Below are 20255 nucleotides of genomic sequence, written 5' to 3'. Positions count from 1 at the left end.
ACATTGAACTTAGAAACTTTTTAGTATAACTGAAATGTACCTACATTGAACTTAGAAACTTTTCAGTATAACTAAAATGTACCTACATTGAACTTAATCAATTTGTGAATGTGTTTGGACTTTGTCATTTTTACACTAAAAATTTAAGAGTATCTTATCCAAGAGTTTCAAGTCTAAAGTAGACTTTTATCACAATAAATCTAAAAACTAATATAAAATATCGTTATAACTTTTTTTTTCTTTTTTTTATAAAAATCACCATGAGTGTGGGGGTGGGGGGGGTAGATGTAGGTTAATCACACACTGGGTAGTAAAATCACTAAGATTTGTTTGAAAACAATGACATAACCATTATAACGGGAATCCAGTCCATCAATTGCAACACAAATACCTGTCCAAAATTTTATTGTTTTTATAAGGCAGAAACAGGAAATCACTTTCCGCCTGAACGCACACACATCCCAGGTTAACAGTAAAGGGTGTCTAAAGAGGTCATGATTAGTCCGTGCTGTGATGACACTGATGTTTGTTTAAGATAAAAAGTTTATGTGTGTGTTTTGACCAGCAGACATTTTTATTTTGCTCCTGCAAGCATTATTTTGTTATCTGTCTGTTGAACATCATTAGACATATTACGATTTCGTTTAAACACTGTTAAATACTAAGGGGTAGCATCAACTTTATATTATCACTGAAAATTTTCCCAACTTTTCATGGCCTTCCCCATGAATAAAGGAATAGAGTAGATTCCTATAAATTGATTCAGAATTTTCCCACGACATCGAATGCATGCGAAGAAAAGGGGGGTGGGGTGGGGGAGGGGTGGTGGCATTGTTTGTTATTATGAGATGGGGTCACCATATTTATTCACATATTTGATAAATAGACATGCTGTTAACAAAGAACAGTACTGCTATTTCCATCTGTATGTTTTCCCAGTACTAGCCTATCTCTCATCGTAATTTATAACAGCACATAGCTATAAGGACTGTGTTTTAAACTTTGGGAAACATGTTTTATTTCAAAAAGATGTTATAATTTTTGGTTTTACATATTCATCAATTGTAAAAATGCATTGGTATTTAAATTCATTTAGTTTTTAAAATTCCCTCAAATTATTCAAAATGGCGGCTCTTGAGACCGGAAATGCCAAGTTTTGATGATCGGTTAATAAACTAACAGGTTGTAAGGAAAGAAAGTATTACTAAAATTTGTTTCATTTAAATGCAGAATTCTTAAGATAATATTAAGTAAATAATATTGTTTTTTAACTAAAATAAATTTAAAGATTTATCCCGGTATTAATCGTGGCTGTATCGTGATTGGTCAAAATTTCAAACTTGGACTTTCGTGAATTCTGATTGGACAATTGCCATTCCGCCATCAAATTTTGAAATGGGCAAAGAAGACAGGAGTTGTTGTGAAGATTTTCCAGATTTTTTCAAGAAATGTGCAGAATCACAGCGTGTTGTATGTAGTAATGAAACTGCAAGCAGTGGTTTCATAAAGATAGACATGCTTAAGACCTGGATGATATGGCTTTAGTTGTGGATGACCATTTCCATTCAGGGTAAGTCTGATATACAAACAAGTCATTTGAAATAATTCATTTGTGTTTGCTTATCTCAATTTCTATATTATTGCTTTGCACTTAGAAATGAATTCCATTTGGAATATTTCTAGAATTTTAATATGAAATGCATGATTTTATCATCTATATCAAAGTCTATGCAGCCATGTATATCTAGTGATGTACATTCTATATATAATCAAATTATGGCCGACCGTTTTAAAAAGAGTATCATTGTATTGCAGAAAAAATCCCAACCAAGTCCAGCTAGCAGACTGTACACCAGATTGAAGATACATCATTAATACAAGATGAAAAAAGGTAAGTGTGTGTGTTTATCAAGTAAAGATATACAGATTTTAACCATATATTATGTATATCTTTTAGTAAATGAATTATTGTAAATCTGAGAATATAATGGCAACTGCTGTATCAATGTTGACTTTTTAGAGGGGGGGGGGGGGGGGGGGGGGGGCAGGTCAACAGAGAATTGAAAAGTTTTACTGATATTTAATAATAATTTATGCTACGTATATTGAAAATTGTCAAACAGTGTCATGTTTTAAATTTTATTGCCTTCTTTTAGATTAATGGAGGACGAGGATAATACTATGAAAGAGCAAGAGCAACCGTTCCCATAGAAATACATGCAGCCATGTCAACAGAAACCAGTTTTCACCTGCCAGGTGCTGGTCACATTTATATTCAACATGGGTATGCTATATAATTATGTTTTAAGTATAAGGTAGTTGTCAAGGATTTTAACAGTAACAATGAAAGCACATGTATAGTAAGAAATTGCCATAATGAAACATTCTTTTTTATACATTTTAGGAACAGATTCAAGAAACAGATCCAGTTGTTTGCTGATAAATTACTGCAGGTCATTGGTATCATCTAGAACCAGGACTGTTTTAAAAATCATTCTAGTATATTTGGAACAAAATCATGCTAGTATATGTTAGGAATTTAACCTAAAACATGCTTTATGAAGGTTTTGGTCAAATTTTGGTTTACAAAATAATGTTTCTCAAACTTTCTATTCAAATTGAGCAAGAACATTAGACACACATGTAATCCCAAATGCTTTTATGTTAGATTATTGCTTTATTTTAAAAACTTGCCTATAGGGTCTGTAATGATTTGTGATAATTATGTAAACAATAAAATGCTTTCTTTGGTGATATATGCGGGATATGAATGTAGCGACATTGCAGAAAAAATACATTACCCGCATTAGCGAGTTATGTAAAAATTTTCTGCAATAATTGCTCCCTTCATTACCTGAATGAATCGTCAAAGAAAGCATTATATTGTTTATATTTACATCTTTCTTTGAACAAATTAATAAATTGTTTGTAAAGAGTATGTTAAATTTACTATATTATTCTTAATGTGCATCAGTACGTTAGCTAAAAGAAACAGCCAAATTGTCTTCAATGGGAATGTGAGTCTGATATCCTCCTGATTATTTCAGTGATTTTTCTAAGGTCATTGTAAGTTTCGACCAATCGTTAAACAAGGCGTTAACTATAAGTTTCCATTAGAAATGGAAGAAAGCATACGCATTAGATGTAAATATAATTCGGTAAACATATTGATTAACAAAAACATTGACTTGTGTTCTTTTGCTCACATGAACAGATATGATTTTAAATTCCTATTCAAGAGCAAAAGCAATTTGATGAAAAGTTCTTTATGTCAACATTAGGGACTTTTTTTTTTATCAGTATAACACCTGTACATGTACCTGGGGTTTTTTTTTTATCTGAAGTTTATGATACAGATAGATATTTTTTGCCTACATCTGTAATTTTTCTGTGTAACTTTTCTGTACCTAAATGATAACTTTTTTGTACCTACATCTATAACTTTTCTGTACCAAAACAATAACTTTTCTGTAACTTTATGTATAACTTATCTGTACCTACATCTATAACTTTTCTGTACCTAAATGATAACTTTTTTGTAACTATATGTATAACTTTTCTGTACCTAAATGATAACTTTTCTGTAACTATATGTATAACTTTTCTGTACCTATATGTATAACTTTTCTGTACCTACATCTATAACTTTTCTGTAACTATATGTATAACTTTTCTGTACCTACGTCTATAACTTTTCTGTACCTAAATGATAACTTTTCTGTAACTATACGTATAACTTTTCTGTACCTAAATGATAACTTTTCTGTAACTATATGTATAACTTTTCTGTACCTACATCTATAACTTTTCTGTACCTAAATGATAACTTTTCTGTACCTATATGTATAACTTTTTTGTACCTAAATGATAACTTTTCTGTAACTTTAATTTGTAACTTTTTTGTACCTAAATGATAACTTTATTATAACTTTTTGATAACTTTTTTATACCTATTTATTTTTATGAAAAAAATAAATTGTCAATAGTTACACTCTAGTTATGACTTTTTTGTACTTAAGCAAAAAGTTACAATATAGGTATAACTTTTTGATGCTAATTTGGAACCATAATTGATCAGATGGTTCCAAATTGTGCTAACTTAGTTATGACTTTTTTGTAACTTTTTTAAGGGCTCATAGGTATAACTTTTTAGTGCTTTTTTTTGGTATGGGAAGTTGTCAGAGCAATTACTCAGATGGTGATATATAGTTTCAAGTTTGTCTCTTGGTGTGGACGTACATATAGCATATGACATATTTTAGAATGATAAACACAGCAATGACTCTTATTTGCTGCCACTTCTGTCACCACGAACCAAATGGGTCCCACCCCCCACTCCAACCCCACCCCCGCCACCCCCAGAGGAAGAGGAGGAGGAAGAAAAAGTTTGTGAAAGTGTCTTCATTGACCAGAGTTGACTTCTTTAATAGATGTGTTATTATAAACTTTTGTTGTTTTCATTTGGTATAGGCATCACTTATTAAATTTGTGTGTGACTAATTCTTTAATTATCATGCACTGAGTGGTAATACATGTAACTGTAGAATGTGCATACAGAAAGAGTTGTTTTATTAAACTCCACAGTATTGCTTCAATATTGCAGACAGGCCACACTTCAACTCAAAACGAAGACGTTTGTGATATATGTGCATGAATTACCGATACTCTTAAAAGCTTAATGAAATTCAAAACTTAAGGATTAGGTTGATAGAATTGTACAAGTGCATCAGATTTTAATACCTGTAACTCAATCAGCTTAAACTGTTCAATAAACTGTTATAGAGATTCATTGATCCGATAAAAGATTAAATGCTTATAAATCTAAAGACAAAAAAAATAATAAATGGTCTTGAAGATTATCAAAAATGTTCAAATTTGTTAAGGTGTATCAACTGAAGTACACTTGTACCATTAATATTAAATGGCAAAATTAATCTGAAATGTAGATCTTAGATTGCCTAATAGCTAATTAGATGTGATTTTTTTTTCATGCATTGATTTTGAATGATTAAAAATTAAGTGAAAATTGATTACACTTTAATTAATGTTTTATTGATGGCTTTAAAGAGTTAAGTGCTATATCATATGCATATGTATAATGCATTTGAATGGACAAATCCTTGAAAAGTGTTTTAATAAACATACCCCGGCAACGGTGCCCAACCCATTATGGGTATAACTAGTTAAGCAGAAATTTTTCCTAATGAACATTAAAATATCACTGTACATGTTTTTTTTTAAATACAAACATGATTGATGTGTAGGTTTTAAAAAGATGAAAAAATTGTGGTATATTCTGTAAGTTCAATTTGCAAGGTCAACTAAATAGAAAAATAATTCTAAGGGAATACCTTGTACATATTCAAGAACACAGTAACGCATTGAATGGAGAAGGATTCACTTGTCTTGTACAAAGACAAGCTGGCTTGAATAATTGATAAAGCTGTTCAGGGGAATCATTGGCCCTAGTAATGATCGAATATATATATATGCCGTATTGATTTTTTTGGTCAGAAAAGCAATGATTTACATGCAACAACCATTTTTTAGTAGTATCTATAACATTATGAAGATAAAACTGAGTTGTTTTCCAGGGCATTAGAATGCGACAGAGTCCAATATTTTAAGTCCTCTTAGTGCATTGTTTCAACTAACATTACATTATCTAGAACTATGGTGATAATTAAGCTAACACATTAACAGTGTGGTATTGCAGAATTAATCCCTTAATGGAGTTTTGAAGTGATATTTGTATTCTGTACCTGTTAATGCTTTTTAATGCTAGAGCTCAAGAGGGAGAAAAGGGGATGAAGAGATTTTGCCGTATTTATCCCCGCGGTCAAGTCGTTCCGCCAGCCGCCCTGAAACAGCTAATCAACAGAGGTATAGGCCGCAAAGTGCCCCCTCGGGAAATCATTATGAGAATGTAAGTCACTCAGGTCCCCACTTTCAAAACTTCACTGTCAGCAGAATGATGATTGCAATGTTGAAATACATGCATGATGACAATCGTTACAATTTCACAATGTTGGCATATATTCATGTATACATATAAATATACGTCATAATGTGCACCTATGCAACTTGCAGTATTTATAATTTACATCATTTGTCAGATCAACTTAAATAATTTGAAAGAATTGCATGTTCATTGCATGGCAATAATTAAGCTCTCATCTGTGTTTTAATTACTTAATTAAGTAATGCATGCAGCAGCAATTAACTGAAAGAACATCAGTTTTAAAAAAAAATCTTATTAAATAAGCATCAAACATACATATATTCTTTTAAGTACACAGTATATGCAGTAGTCTTTCATTGTTAAATCACATAAAAGTAGCAAAAGTAGATGCTTTAATACATGTATATGCATATGATGCTCTTGCTAGTTGTCAGTTGATTAATATGTACACAACATAAGACTTTTAGACTCTATATCTTAAGAATTTTAGAAAAATCATAGCTAATTAGGCTTATGTGATTTAGTTGTAAAACTTAATTATAATGTCAATAATGTGGTTGCTAGCTGCTTACATGGTTTAATGCTTTTTAATCCATTGTAATGAATGATGTTGCTGGATTGCTTCATATACAATTATATGTAATATATGTATAACGCAAAGACTTACTTTTGAATTAATACATGTAACAAATGATATTTATTTTTCTTTTAGTTGTTAATTCAGGAAATAAAAAAAACACACATATACAAAATTAATGTACTTTTTCTTATACAATTTTATTAAAACGTTTATGTTTAAATTGAGTATCAGATATTAAAACTTTTAGATTTTACTATTATATTACCAAAACAACAGAATTTGTGATGAAATTTTAGAAATTTTGCAAATAAAATTTTCAGGCATAAAGCTACAAGTATAACTTTGATTCAAAGATGTTAACACGTGAATTATCAGGTTGTATATGTGGATGAACATGGCCGTGAACTGAGTCCAAATGGACGTGAGGACTTTCGAACAACCAAGGCTAAGCCCCAGGAAATTGATACTAAGCACCTTTATGCTGTAAGTATTTTTGTATTTCATTAAAATTTCTTTAAAGATTCTTATCTGAAAGACATAATGAAAAGCAGGGAGTTTTTTTTAAGGGAAGGGAATTCAAGCATATCTTTTTAAAAGTTATTCATTTAAAATGTGATTTCTAAAACTTTTAAGTAATGAATGATAATCTAGGAATTGTTACAGTCCCTGAAATGTTCTACTTTCCCACTTGAACGGTGAATAACCGGTGAGCAAAAGTTGAGCGCAACCGGAGCAAAATGTGAGCTCATGCATGCTAAATGGAAGTTAGTGAGCGCTTATGAACAGTGAAAGATGAGCGAATGCAGAGCGCAAACAGAGTGCAAAGTAAATACATGAACACATGGTGAGCGCATGGTGAACGCACGGAAAAAAGTGAAAGTAGAACATTTCAGGGACTGTATGAAATCAGTATCAATAATATACATTAAGTCTACAAGTAAGTAATGCTTAATCCTTTTCTCTCTCTGAACAGCTGGACTCCGCAGCCTTGAGGAAATATGCCCTTCAGTTGTCTCGTATTGAGCAGGAATCTATGTCTCCATATCTGCACTCCCCTCTTCCCACTCCTCCCCGGAGCCACCGTGGCAACCGCGTGGGGTCACGACCTCGCATTCGCTCCCGCCCAAGGACTGCAGAACCCCATCGCAGTTTAAGCCCAAGGGAGAAGAAGGTATCATAATTTACTACTTGTCTTTTATATTGGCAATTGGTGTCAACCTTTTCTTCCCCTCTTCAGGCATCTTGATATATTTGGATCAATTCTTGAATTGATTTGACCCATTTAACCAAATTGTCAACAAAATATATGTGTAAGAGTAAAGAAATTTACTGATAAGGCAGGTTTTCATTTTTCATCCTCTATTCAGGTCTAATATAGATTGTTTGTTCTGTGACAGCATTGTTTGAATTTGCAACCTGATTCATTTCTTTGTATACTAAACTCATATAAAACCATTTTTAATGATTTATCACCTTCAATGTCCATGGAATTTCAGTCTGCACAATCATCAGAGAGAGGTTCCGAGAGGAGCTATAGTGTAAGCTCTGAGCGGGACCACTCTTTAAAGGGTACCCCTTCCCGAGGCCCTCGAAACGGCTACCAAAGACGACCTCTTAATAGACCAAGAGTTGTGGAAGTATGCATAGTATCTCCTTGCACACCCCCCTTTTATTCTGAGTTGTAACAAGTTCATTTTAGCATGCCTCAGTTATCTAACAGCATGATGGTGGGAAACCTGATGCTTTTAAATTTTGGGAAAAAGCATTTAGATATTAGATGAGTTTTTTTTTAGTTTAATGTTTACACATATTCGTAGTTATTTTTTCAAATTAGCGAATTGCTTATTAACTAGTTATTGATTTTATTGATGCATGTACCAGAGTACTCATATAAAACCATTGCATGCATGTTGATAATTTTTATGTTTACCTTTTAGCAACACAGTGTAGACAGTTTTATGGATTCTCATTGGATCTAATCATCTTGTATGATGAGATTGCATATGCATGCAATATATAGACATATTTTATTTGATCAAATTTATGCCACAAGAAAATAAATGCCTTTTTTGACTTTTTGCAATGCTTCATTGAAAACGGCCATCTTTAACAATCAGATATTAGCTTTATACATATACAATTGCCAAAAGGTAACACTTTTCAAGATGTTATGCATTTTGATTTGAATTATCATTCCAAATGTAATAAATTTGAGGATTAATACCAAAAGAATACAAAACTGATAGGCAAATGTTTTCAACAATAGCAAACAAATGTGTGTTTTTGTATTAGATATTTACTTTAAGGAAGTTGCTATTAGTAATGTCAAGTTAGCAATTTAGTTATATAGCAACAACAGTGGCGATTAAATGCTTTTGGCTTAAAAGGTAAAGGTTTTCACATAATCATTTACCAATGTATTTTCATTGCATCTACCGGTACATTACAGAACAAATTCTTCAATATCTTTTAGATGAAATTTTTAAAAAGTGAATTTTTTTTAAAGATATGGTGTATTAATAACAATAATGGCAAAAAAATACTTTAATTGTATGTAAATATATATATTTAATTTGACCCACAGGGAACACTGATGCTGCACCGACAGGAACCTGCCATGTTGCACCAGGGGGAGGTGCAGACCCTTTGTGAGATCACTATGAAGTACCATGGGCCTAACCTGACCCTCCCCAGGGATCAGTATGACCCCACCCAGAATATTTCTATTGACCAACAACACTGTGGAGGAAATACCTTGACTGTGTTTAAAGAAAATCTGAAACCTGGTGGTATGTTCATTTCTGTTGCTTATTTACAGTCAAAGTTATTTATCTCATATACATTTAAACTTGATGTGGTCTGAAGAAAGAATGATAACTTTGGCATATTCATGCATATGGTTTTGGAGATATTGGTGATCAAGATACTAAAGCTATAATTGCAAATTTTACTTTTTAAAGACAACAAACACATTCTAGACTATATGATTGTACAATTATTTTTTTTATTAAATGTCATGACTTTAACAAATGCAAGAATCAGTTTGTTCATTTGATTGTTGTAGACACCTTCAGTTTTATTTCTCGTCGACACCGCGGCTTCCCCTTCAGTCTGTCCATTTTCATGGATGGTCGGGTAGACTGTCGTGTCAGCACTTGCTGCGAGTATAAGCATGCAAAGGGAGTAAAACTTGGCGGGAAGATGGGCCATTTCAGTCTCCTAAAAGTGGAAGGTGCCACTCCATGTTACAAGTGAGCATAATTAAGGGCCAGTGTACATTTAAACCTCAGTGTGCAAATATCTATAAGTTTGTATAAGTTTGAACTATTAATTATTTTTCCAAACCTTAGTCAGTAGAAAATTCAACTCTGTTAAATGGTTGTCTAGGTGTAAGCTGACCAGTAAGGCTAGTCCAAGATCTTTGAAGAGGCCCCCAAAGACCCAGAAACAGCCTGAACAATTGAAGGAGGAGGTCATTGTTGTCGATAGACGCCATGTACAGGAACTGAGTAGTGAAGGTATGTATTTACCATGGAAACTGGTCAACATATCCACAGAATCTTTCTTTTTACTTCAATTGATAAGTATCAAAAATGGAAACAAGTTGATTAGGGTTATATTAACATTATCTACAATGTATATCCACTGACCAGTGAATGAGGAGGAGGATGAAAATGTGGAAATTCCTGTGGAGGATGATTCCACTCAACAAAAGAACAAATGTGACACTTTCATTGACCCAAACCCTACTGAGGATAGGGAGAAAGATGGTAGAATTCTATGTGTTATAGCATGCTAGTGTCATCCCTTAGTTTGTGGGCAGCTGTAGATTCGAAATGCCAGCTACACATATATGTCATATTATTTCAGCATGAAATGAGAGTTTAACAGCCAGAAAATTAGATTACGTTAATTGAGATTACTTTTAAACATTTTTCATTCTGAAGTCTATGTGAGATATTTTTGATCCCAAATGTTTCTTTATTTGAAAGCATGTCCTGCCCTTTTTTTGTTGTTGTTTTCGATTTTGAAATGCAAATCACTGCTTGTCAGGAAAGGGTTTTCTACGATGATGCTATTAAACATTGTCTGATAAATCACCTTATATGTTCCAATTGTTGTTTTCTAAAACAGTATTCCCTTTAAAAAGAAACAAATTAAGTCAATGCTTATATTTTTGCAGATGTATGCTATCATAGTTTAATTGTTGGTGTTGGAAATATTGTAGTCAATCATACACACATTTATTTCATTAGAGCTGATGTGATAATGATAATATTGAATATCATATTAAAAGCATATTTGTGATGCAACCTTTACATTTGATTTACACAGTTAGTAAATTTAAAAACAAGGAAAGTCCAAAGGTTAAAGAGGAAGTGAAAGATGAGGTTATTTCCCCTGAGGAAGCAGGTACCCCTGCTGTTTTTCTGTGTTTAGTGTCCTCTTGAAACTCACCGCTATTGTGCAATTCTAAACACCACACATCATCTTGATTACACATACTTCATATTTCACTCTTAAATAACTTTTTAAATTTTTAAACACTCTTAATATTTCCTTACTTAAAATTTTCATTCGTATCATTTATGTATTTAAAAAAAAACACTTTAATTAAACCACATACATGTAAAGTACTTCTGTGTCTCAACATCACAAATATAGGTAATGTCACAATCACTAAATCTTCATTATTGGTATCATGGAAAATGATGTGTATATATTTAGAACAATCATACAGAATTAGAAAATTTAGTATTTGTCATGTTAACCTTTACAAGCTTTGCAAACCTGCATTTCATCCATGTTTGCATTGGAATTGTAATGATTATGTTTTGTGTACCAACTTGTATATGTGTTTAGCACGCTTGCTTTTTGAAAATAATATACCCTATAAATGTATACAGTTGTATCTTTAGTAAAGTATCTTTCTAAGATTTATGATATTGTTTCTATATTCATTATGACTAGATCTACTTGTAACAATTAATTTTACTTTTCTTAACATGAACTCCCCTACAAACTTAATGAAATATTATGACATAAAATATGCTTTAAACTAGATTACAATATCTTTACAGATGAAAAATATGACGATGATTTTGATGATGATGAAGATGAAGAAGAAGAGAAAAAGGATGAAGAAAAAGGTAAGGTTTTCATCTGAGGAAAAAATCGTAAAAGTTTCTCAATATTTTTTATGGTTATATCTGTAACAGAACTCCACATTTCAAAGCAATTGTTGGACCATTTATTGCATTGATTTTACAGACTGATCGATGAATGCACTCAATATTATTGACCAAATGTGATAAGTGTATACTTCTGTTGACCCTTAATCACAAGCATAGTTTCAGTTGAATTAGAAGGCCGTTTTCTACACACATACCTATTGCTTTTGTAGATACAAGAAAACAATAACTATCAAGATGCTGTATTTACATTTTTTTCATTGATATTATATTTATTTACTTTTTAGATAGATACTTTATTTTATTATAGTTTATAAGAAAAAAACAAAAAAGAACTGTGACTATATTTTATCAATGTTTAGTAAAAAAAAAAAAAAAAAGAGAAGAACTTTGACAATTTAGAAAAAAAGTGGTATAATATTCAATATTTTATTTCATTGTTCTTGAGGCTTTAAATAGTTAATACAAGACAAAGTGTTCACTTTGTTTGCAACCTTTTCTTGATTGATTCTACATTATTCCTCTCCACAATTGACAGGAGATCAGGATGATTCTTCAAATAATGGTGATTAAAATTTATTGTGAACTGTCTGTTTTGTGACAAAAATTAAAATCTGTGTGAAGTTATCACAATTAGAATTCAAACACCTTGGTCAGTGAAAATCTTCGACTTTCTTGGTTTTATTTTTAAATGGAATATATGTTTGTAAACCACATTTAAATGTTTTCTTATTTTCTCTATATTTTTCATTATGATTGATGTAAATAGAAACTTGTCCATGTTAGAATTATATCATGCCTTTGAGTAAAATTTATATATTAGATTTTAGATTAGCATGTTGATTTCATATTTTTTCCTTGGCAGGGCAGATAATATATATTCTGGGCTTAAAAGTTGCTCACATAAAACGATAATCATATAGGATTTTTGGTATATATAAATATACTCTTGCCAATTAATGATTTTCCCTGACCAAGGTTAAAGTATGAAATTGCATGTGTGAATTAATTTATCCAAAATTAGCCAATGATCACTTTATATTGTGCTTATATGTACAGAATCTTTTTGTAATAAATTTAGAATAATCATGCCTTCCCCCATCTTGTTTGTTTTTGAAGACCCTACTTGTTTTTTATATTTGGTTTTTAAAAACTATGATATGCAATTTAATAGTTTGGTTGATTAAATATGAACAAAAAATTAAATTGCATCCCGAATTCCTCAGACTTTCCTTTATTAATTTTAAATCAAACACAAAGCACAGCTGATTTTTTCACTCATTATTTGTTTATATGCTTGCGTTTTCTGGCCTTTGTTAAACTGAAGTCACTAATAAACTGATGTTGTTTGAGAACTGCCCATCACCAACCTGTACACAACACCACCCCCTGGTCATCACTTACCACAATGTACCAGATGTTGAGAATCTCGTTGTAAGGTTAGTTGCAATCTTTGATAACTCAAGTCAAGATATTTATATAGATTCAATTTTTTTTCATTCTGTAGTAAGTCAGTATTGCTCATTTTTAAAGCAGGATATTTCAATTTGTTAAAACTTTTAAAAGAGTTTCTATAATACAATAATGAAAAAAATTTGCAAGAAATTCTTTGTAATATTTCAGAAATTCACGGCGAGACCATTGAGGGTTTAGAAAATCCTTGTTCATTTGAGAAAAAGTCAGGAGACAAAAAAGAAAATGAAGAAGGGGAAATAAATGGTAAAGAGCAAAATCTGAAAACGACAAACAAACAAGTCAGATTTAATGCTGAGGTACAAAAAATGGGAACACCAGAGTCCTCATTAAGTAGGCCAGAGATAGTGAATGATGAAGATGATAAAGCTAAAATTGAGGATGTAAAACCAGAAGATGTGAAAGATGGGAACCCAAATGCATTAGTAAATAATGAAGATGAAGGTGCTATGGATACTTGTGATGAAGTTTCTGAAATAGAGACTGACTTGGAATCTCCTCGGAAAATTAAAGAAAATGATAACATGAAAGTTGAGAAAGAAAGTGAAAGCCAAGGGGATTCCAAAAAGAAAAGAAATGAAAAGGATGATGCTGAAAATAAAGTAATAGAGCATGACAACAAACCGCAGGACAAACAATCAGATGATAATTACTCTGATGACTTTGAAGGTTCTAGTGAAAGCACAGTTATTTCCCTTAAAGATCAAGATGAAAAGCAAAAAACACAAGACCACAAAAATTCAGTTCCAAACGCATCCAGATGTGGTGAGTATTACGATGAAGCTTATGCATGTAATGGAGACAAGCTTTCACAGCATGATGAAAATGCATGTGTGTCTGTAAATGAGAATGCACAACCAAATCCCGAAACAATAAGCATGAAGTCATTTGATGAGGAAAAGAAATTTTATGTAGAAGAGGATAGCGAAAATGAAGAACTGAGACAGGGTCCCTTAAAAACAACGTATGAAGACATGAACATAATTGGACCTCTTGCAACACTTCTGATGAAAGTAAGAAGAAAGAAAAGAGAAATGCAGTCGAGAATGTCTGTTGATTCAGAAAGCGATCAAGACGGACAAAAAGAAACAACTTCTGAAGGATTTGGTTCATCCAGCTCCCTTGAAAAGGAATCAGGAAGACTTGGTTCCCAAACGTCATTGTCTTCTTTACCATTTGAAAATCAGCCTAATGGGAAAAAGAAACTACAACCTATTGTTTTAGAAAAGAAAAAGAGAAAGAAGAAGGTTTCAAGTGCAAGCTCTTTAACTGATAGCGGTAGAATATCATCAGAGACTAATGGGAGAGCAAGAAGATTATCTGATGCTAGTATTAGAAGCTTTGATAGCCATAGAAGCGTTGAACAGGCTTTAGAAGCATCACAAGAAGTCGTGAAAGCTGTCTTGGAGTCGCAAAAACAAATGGCTATCTCAATCCAACAAGTCACTGAGTCATCAAAACTAGTAGTTAACTCTTCAAAAGAAGTATTAGAATCAAGTAAACAAGTCAATGAATCTTCAAAGCAAGTGAATGAGTCTTCCAAACAAGTGAACGAATCATCCAAACAGGTTGTGGAAGCCTCGCAACAAGCAATAGATACAGCAATGAAAGCTATTAATACCTTTAAGCAAACAGAGAAAGATTTTGCCTGCATTGTTAACGATAACGAACCTACAGAAAAAGTTGAAGAAGCTGTAAATGTTAATTCAACATCAAATCAGAACGATGACCCTCTAATTGGTAAAGAAGGTGTCGTAATTTCTGAAACAGAACATGAGGCAAACATGAATACAAGTGAGGAGGAAAAAGTTGCTTTAACCTTTGATTTAAGAAAGGAAACGGATACAGTGGAAGAAATCAAATATGACCATAGTCAGGAACTAGAAAAGCAACCGTCGAAACGAAATACGAAAATTAAGCAATTTTACCTAGAAGATTTTGACAACCTTTCTGTAGAGGATAAATTCCACAGCATAAGTGATAAAGATTTCGATATGGTTGTCAGTTTATTAGATAAGATATCTGATCCAGACACTCCTCACAAACCAATTAAAAGTGATGTGTCAGAATTGCACAAGACCAATTTATTTGACTTTCAGGATGTAGATATCTTACCAAACAGAGACGAAATAAATGTTTGCGATGAAATACATGAAATATTTGATATTCCTAAAAACAGCCAAGATCAATTAGACGGCGAAGTACAAACGTCTGTAGAAGAAATGCATATACCTGTCGAGTATCAGTACACAGATTATAGCACCTATTTTGATGAACAGGACAAAAGAAAACAGGGTCAGGAACATGAAACAGTGAAGGAACTTTCACTCACCGATGCTGCACAGTGTTCAAAGGAAAATGAGAACGCATACAATTCATCGTCACCATTCATGAGACAAAAATCCGAGAATGCATATCTATTTCATGAAGAAAGCATGCTAACAAAACAAAGGCGATCTCAATCAATGCCGATTGTTGTAAAGAAAAAAGAAATTGAAGTTGTCAAACCCAAAACCTTTGTTTATATAGCAAAAGATGAAACATTGTACACTGAGACTGTTGATGTTAAGGTAAGGGAAATGATCACAGATGATTTTTCCTCCTCTACGAAATGTTCAACCCCACGAAACACATTAGTGAAAGAAAAAGGTGAAACCATCAAATTTAGTGATGATTCGGAGTCTTCGATCCTTGTTCACAAGAGTTCTGAAGAAGACGTCCCCTTGAGTTGCGCATCAGATGACCAGCAACAAGATAGAATATCTTTAGACACGAGTGCAGAAGCAGATCTTATTGTTGACGATTTGCTGAAAACCCTTAACTCAATAAGTGACCCCAAAAAAGAAATGGATTGCGAAAATGCACAAAAAGACGAAGAAAGTTTATTAGATATAAGCATAGAAGCAGGAATAATTGTTGAGCATGTATTGCAAAAAGTTAAGTTATCAATGGGACAACCTTGTGTTAAGGAAAGCGATTCAATAGATAAGACTTTAACATCGAACGACAAAAAAGAAGATACCGTGTCCATAGATACAACAAAGGAAGCTGAATTAATAGTTGAAGATGTGTTGCAAAGAGTTAAATCAGAAGAGATGAAGTTATTTGATAAACATACAGATGGGAAGATCAGGAATCAAGAGAAGCCCATTACACCTCGCACTGACCCCGATGGACAAGTCACACACTGTTTAGCTGAGGAATCTACTGTGAAAGAGCATGTTATATATACACATGGTCCGCCAGAAACAAACGTAAAAAGTTCTCCTGAAGAAGAAAAGGTCTATTCTGCAGAGAGCTTACCTAAACAAAAAGAAGAATTCAGCAAACCAAGACCGTTAAAGCGCCAGGAAGCTTTGCATAATTTGTTTGAGGCTGTTGATAGAGAAACGACTTTAGAAATACAACAGAATTCACTAACTGAGCAAAATGAGGACGATTTCTCTTTGTGTACGAGTGAGGAAGCATCATTAATTGTTAAGAGAGTGATCGAAGGCATGTCAAATGAGGAAAGTAGGAAAAACGATGAACAGATCAATGATAGATCAAATGCTGTGACCGACAGTGCCAATTTTGATAGCGAAAATACAGCGAGTTTACACACAGACCATTTAGTATTAAGAGAAACAAAAATTGAAGAAATCTCGACGTCGTTTACTCGTGGAATAAATGAGGAAAAGTCACTGCATTTAACAGCAGATGAAAATAATTTCATTCCTCAAGTTGAATTGCAAGACATCCATGATGATTCGGAAATATCAAATTTAGAACCTATCCCAATTGAGAAAGAAGAGGTAAGATCCATTGCTTGTCCCGTGGTTGATGTGGTAGATGTTAGTGAATCTTTGAACAAATCACAGGAATTGCCACGCCTCGTGAAAGCAAAATCGGGAGCATTGATTGTCCAGTATGCAGAGACAGATCAGATGGCAATAAAAAAAACCATATTCAAGACAAACGAAGGGAAAGAAAAAGTGCCTGATAGAAGTAAAGAGAACACAGGACATAATTCACCACGCATTGCCGTAAAAGAAGCGAGTGTCATTTCCAGCGGAATTGACAAATCAAATTCAACTTCTAAAAATAAGGTCGATGAAATCGAGATAAAGGATACCGATCAAGGACACAAAGAGGTTACTGCTCTTAACACACTAAATGAACAAGACAAAATGAACGGAAACAAGGAGGAGCATGTGAAGAAAGCTCAAACTGATACTGATAAAATTCAAACTGATCAAGAAGCGAAAAACCAAAAACTTTGTGAGAGGAAAGATTCTAATGCTTCTGTAAGTTCTAGTTCAGAGTCTTCAGAAACGGATATTAAATTCTATATGAATGGAGAAGAGGTCAAATACCCAAAAGATTTTCAAAATGACAAATCGACTGATGGTACCCCAAACTTCTTGGAAATTGATGGTCAGATGATCGACTTAGATAATTTAGAAAATTTAGACAAAGAAACTTACAAAAAAGTTATGGCGGTAGCTTATAATATTGATGTTATGTCAACAATATCTGAGGAGCATTCCACAAGTCAAAGCACTGCACATCTCTCAAATAAATAAAGCATGCCTATTAAGCATGTTTTTCACTATACGTACCTAAGTCGTCTTCAGCAATGCACACCTTAAAATATGTGCTTGTTAACTGTGCTGTCATGAAATGCCTGGCTGCAAGGTGTAACCCGTATTTCCATCGTATTTTCACTCTGCTTTACTCTTGCAAAGGTTGTTGCCTTAGAGACTTTTGTATTGGTCAGTCGGTTTTATACCGATTACTAGACTTCTTTTCTCTGCTTCATTGTTTTTCCTGCGGATATTATGTGTTTGTGAATCGATCTGTTTCATTTTGCATGTTTATGAAAAATTATGTTTTTGCTCTTTTTTTGAAAATTTCAACCATTCAACTTATTGACTAGCTATTTAAGATTGATTAAAATTGATTGATTTTATTGTTGGATGTTTGTTTGCAACACTTATTTGGAATTTTGAAAAATTCAACATTCTAAGAGGGCTAAATAGTAGATTTGTAGATAATATAAATCTCCTTTAACAAAACACTCTTTCAAAAATATGTTTAGAACGTCAAATCTAAAATATATAGATTTTTTCTTTACTTATAGAAAGTGTATGGTAAAAAGTATCATATTTATAAGGCAGATCTGATGGGTAATTTGTTTCCTCTCTCTTTAAGATTGTACAAGTCTGAAAAACAAGTGTTTTGGGGTTTTTTATAGTAAAAAGAAGCATAAAAAGTTTGCCATTTTTTTTATTGAACGACAAAATTCAGCTTCCATGTCACTCTATACATTTTGACTTAAATTTTGAAAGAATACGCGCCATGTTCATTTCAGCTGAATTAAAAGAAAGAGAAGAATGTTTGTCAGTTATATCAGAAGAAAAAACAATCGTTTAAATACACAAGGCAAGAAAGAAAGAAATGCCTGCCAATACCAAAGGGAATAACGGTCGTCTAAAAACAAGAGGCGGTGAAAGGACACATAGAAATATCACTTTCTTGAGCGGGATTTCGAAGTGGTTTATCAACACATTATTACTATTACTTTGTGTCTGTATTGTTAATCAAAATCCTTTTTTTTTGTCCAGTGTTTTTGTGATTTTTATCATTTTGTTTTAAATATATAATATCATATATTTACTTAAAGCTTAATTTATTTTTTAAATCTTACAATTGTATTTCACGAGGTGAAAAGAAAAAATATACCATTGTTCATTTATGTTTAATAAATAGAGATGCGATCATATTTGTTCCTTTTTTTGCATTAAACATTTTGAATTTTAATGGATTTAAAATGTATATAGAGTACACACAATACTACTCCTACATACATAAATTATAATTACAATTGCTTTGAAATGGGAGTTCTGTGCAGAGCAGAAATTTTCTGGCAAAGAAATAAAGGTAAGATTTCTATTCACTTTTGAAGATGATAACAATACCCTTTTTATAATTTGATGAAAAGAGTTCATTGAAGATGTGTTTTTAAAATAAAAGATTTTAATAATTACAGAAAAACCAGAATCCGCATCATCCCATTCCTCGCGGTCATCTTCAAGATCATCGTCGCCATCTCACTCCGAGTCTGAGGAGGAGGAGGAGGGTGATAGAAACGCTGTTTCACATTTCGTGTATGAAGACAAGAAAAAGAAAAAAATAGTAGGCCTGGCCGCCGATGAGGATACCAGAACTGAGAAAACGGAGACGGATAAAGAAAGTGTTAGCGAAATCAGAAAGGTAAATATTTTGAGTAAAGACAGGAAAAAATTAATTTATTCTGTAAAATCATAGTTTATACCGAGGCTTCTAAAGGTGGCTTGGTGGTCTACAAATTATCACAAGACCTCCCTAAGATTTTTAAGATATTATATGTTTAGTTATAAACTATTATTTAGTATAGAAAAAAATCCATATATTTTACCTTATAAGTTTGGGTATTTACTTATATTTTTATAAAGAACTACTCTTTAAAGGAGATCAATACAGTCTAAAATTAGCCATGACCATCGAACCCTCTTAATTTGTTTGATATATATATACAGGTATCTGGATATTCTGATGAGGAAGAATACCCAGATGGAGAAAAATATAGCAAGGAGCAGAATGCCGCAACTAAAGGTATAATAATGAATGTTGAAATATTGTACTCTAATTTTCACAGTTGCTCTTTTTGGTAATCTCTTTGTTGGTTTTGTCATTTATTTAATTGCTCATTTTGTCGCAAACCAATGATATGCAATGAATATTAATGCAACACTAAATTGTCCTCCTCCAGAATTGTCACGTTTCTTACTTTTATGAATTTTTATATCAAAATGCAGACGGAAAAGGTGTCATGTGTTGGAGACTCTGTAAATTTTCATGTTAGTTATTTTTTTCTTCTGCTATAGTTCAATCACAAGAAAAGACAATTATCAGACGTCAACGTAGTTCGAGGTATGGATAAAGCAAGGGCATTTCATTTTTTAAGCCCAATCCTCTGTTTTGGATTTCTTGACAAACATATTTTATTTTTAATTCAACTCGGACC

The 20255-nt window shown here is 32.6% G+C and overlaps 2 protein-coding genes and 1 long non-coding RNA gene across 7 annotated transcripts in view; all 3 read left to right on the top strand.

The window, feature by feature from the left end:
* LOC128163884 (glutamate-rich protein 3-like) overlaps nt 1-20255 on the top strand; it is a 32851-nt gene that overhangs the window by 6336 nt on the left and 6260 nt on the right. The window contains exons 4-15 of one of the 5 annotated variants that reach the window (XM_052827583.1): nt 5786-5926; nt 6918-7025; nt 7516-7713; nt 8039-8179; nt 9127-9331; nt 9607-9793; nt 9930-10060; nt 10878-10955; nt 11624-11692; nt 19239-19462; nt 19768-19843; nt 20116-20161. In XM_052827583.1, the coding sequence (XP_052683543.1) occupies nt 5786-5926; nt 6918-7025; nt 7516-7713; nt 8039-8179; nt 9127-9331; nt 9607-9793; nt 9930-10060; nt 10878-10955; nt 11624-11692; nt 19239-19462; nt 19768-19843; nt 20116-20161 (1604 nt within the window). Of the gene's footprint in view, nt 1-4262; nt 4386-5785; nt 5927-6917; nt 7026-7515; nt 7714-8038; nt 8180-9126; nt 9332-9606; nt 9794-9929; nt 10061-10195; nt 10313-10877; nt 10956-11623; nt 11693-19238; nt 19463-19767; nt 19844-20115; nt 20162-20255 lie in introns of all 5 variants that reach the window. The other 4 variants (XM_052827568.1, XM_052827577.1, XM_052827598.1 and 1 more) reach the window with 4 other exon arrangements.
* LOC128163945 (uncharacterized) lies at nt 282-2543 on the top strand. The gene is made up of 4 exons (XR_008240880.1): nt 282-1570; nt 1816-1891; nt 2157-2284; nt 2405-2543. It is a non-coding gene; the product is annotated as an uncharacterized LOC128163945 (long non-coding RNA).
* Nucleotides 13979-19200, top strand: LOC128163918 (uncharacterized). The gene is made up of 2 exons (XM_052827611.1): nt 13979-17493; nt 18561-19200. The coding sequence occupies exons 1-2, from the start codon at nt 14086-14088 to the stop codon at nt 18567-18569; spliced, it is 3417 nt and encodes a 1138-aa protein (XP_052683571.1). The 5' UTR covers nt 13979-14085; the 3' UTR covers nt 18570-19200.

Source organism: Crassostrea angulata, chromosome 1 (assembly GCF_025612915.1).
Source record: "Crassostrea angulata isolate pt1a10 chromosome 1, ASM2561291v2, whole genome shotgun sequence".
NCBI lineage: Eukaryota > Metazoa > Mollusca > Bivalvia > Ostreida > Ostreidae > Magallana > Magallana angulata.
This window is presented reverse-complemented; position numbering and strand designations above follow the sequence as displayed.

Coding starts and splice junctions, on each gene's coding strand:
- LOC128163918 (XM_052827611.1), top strand. CDS start 14,086: ATGAAGTCATTTGATGAGGAAAAGAAATTTTATGTAGAAGAGGATAGC.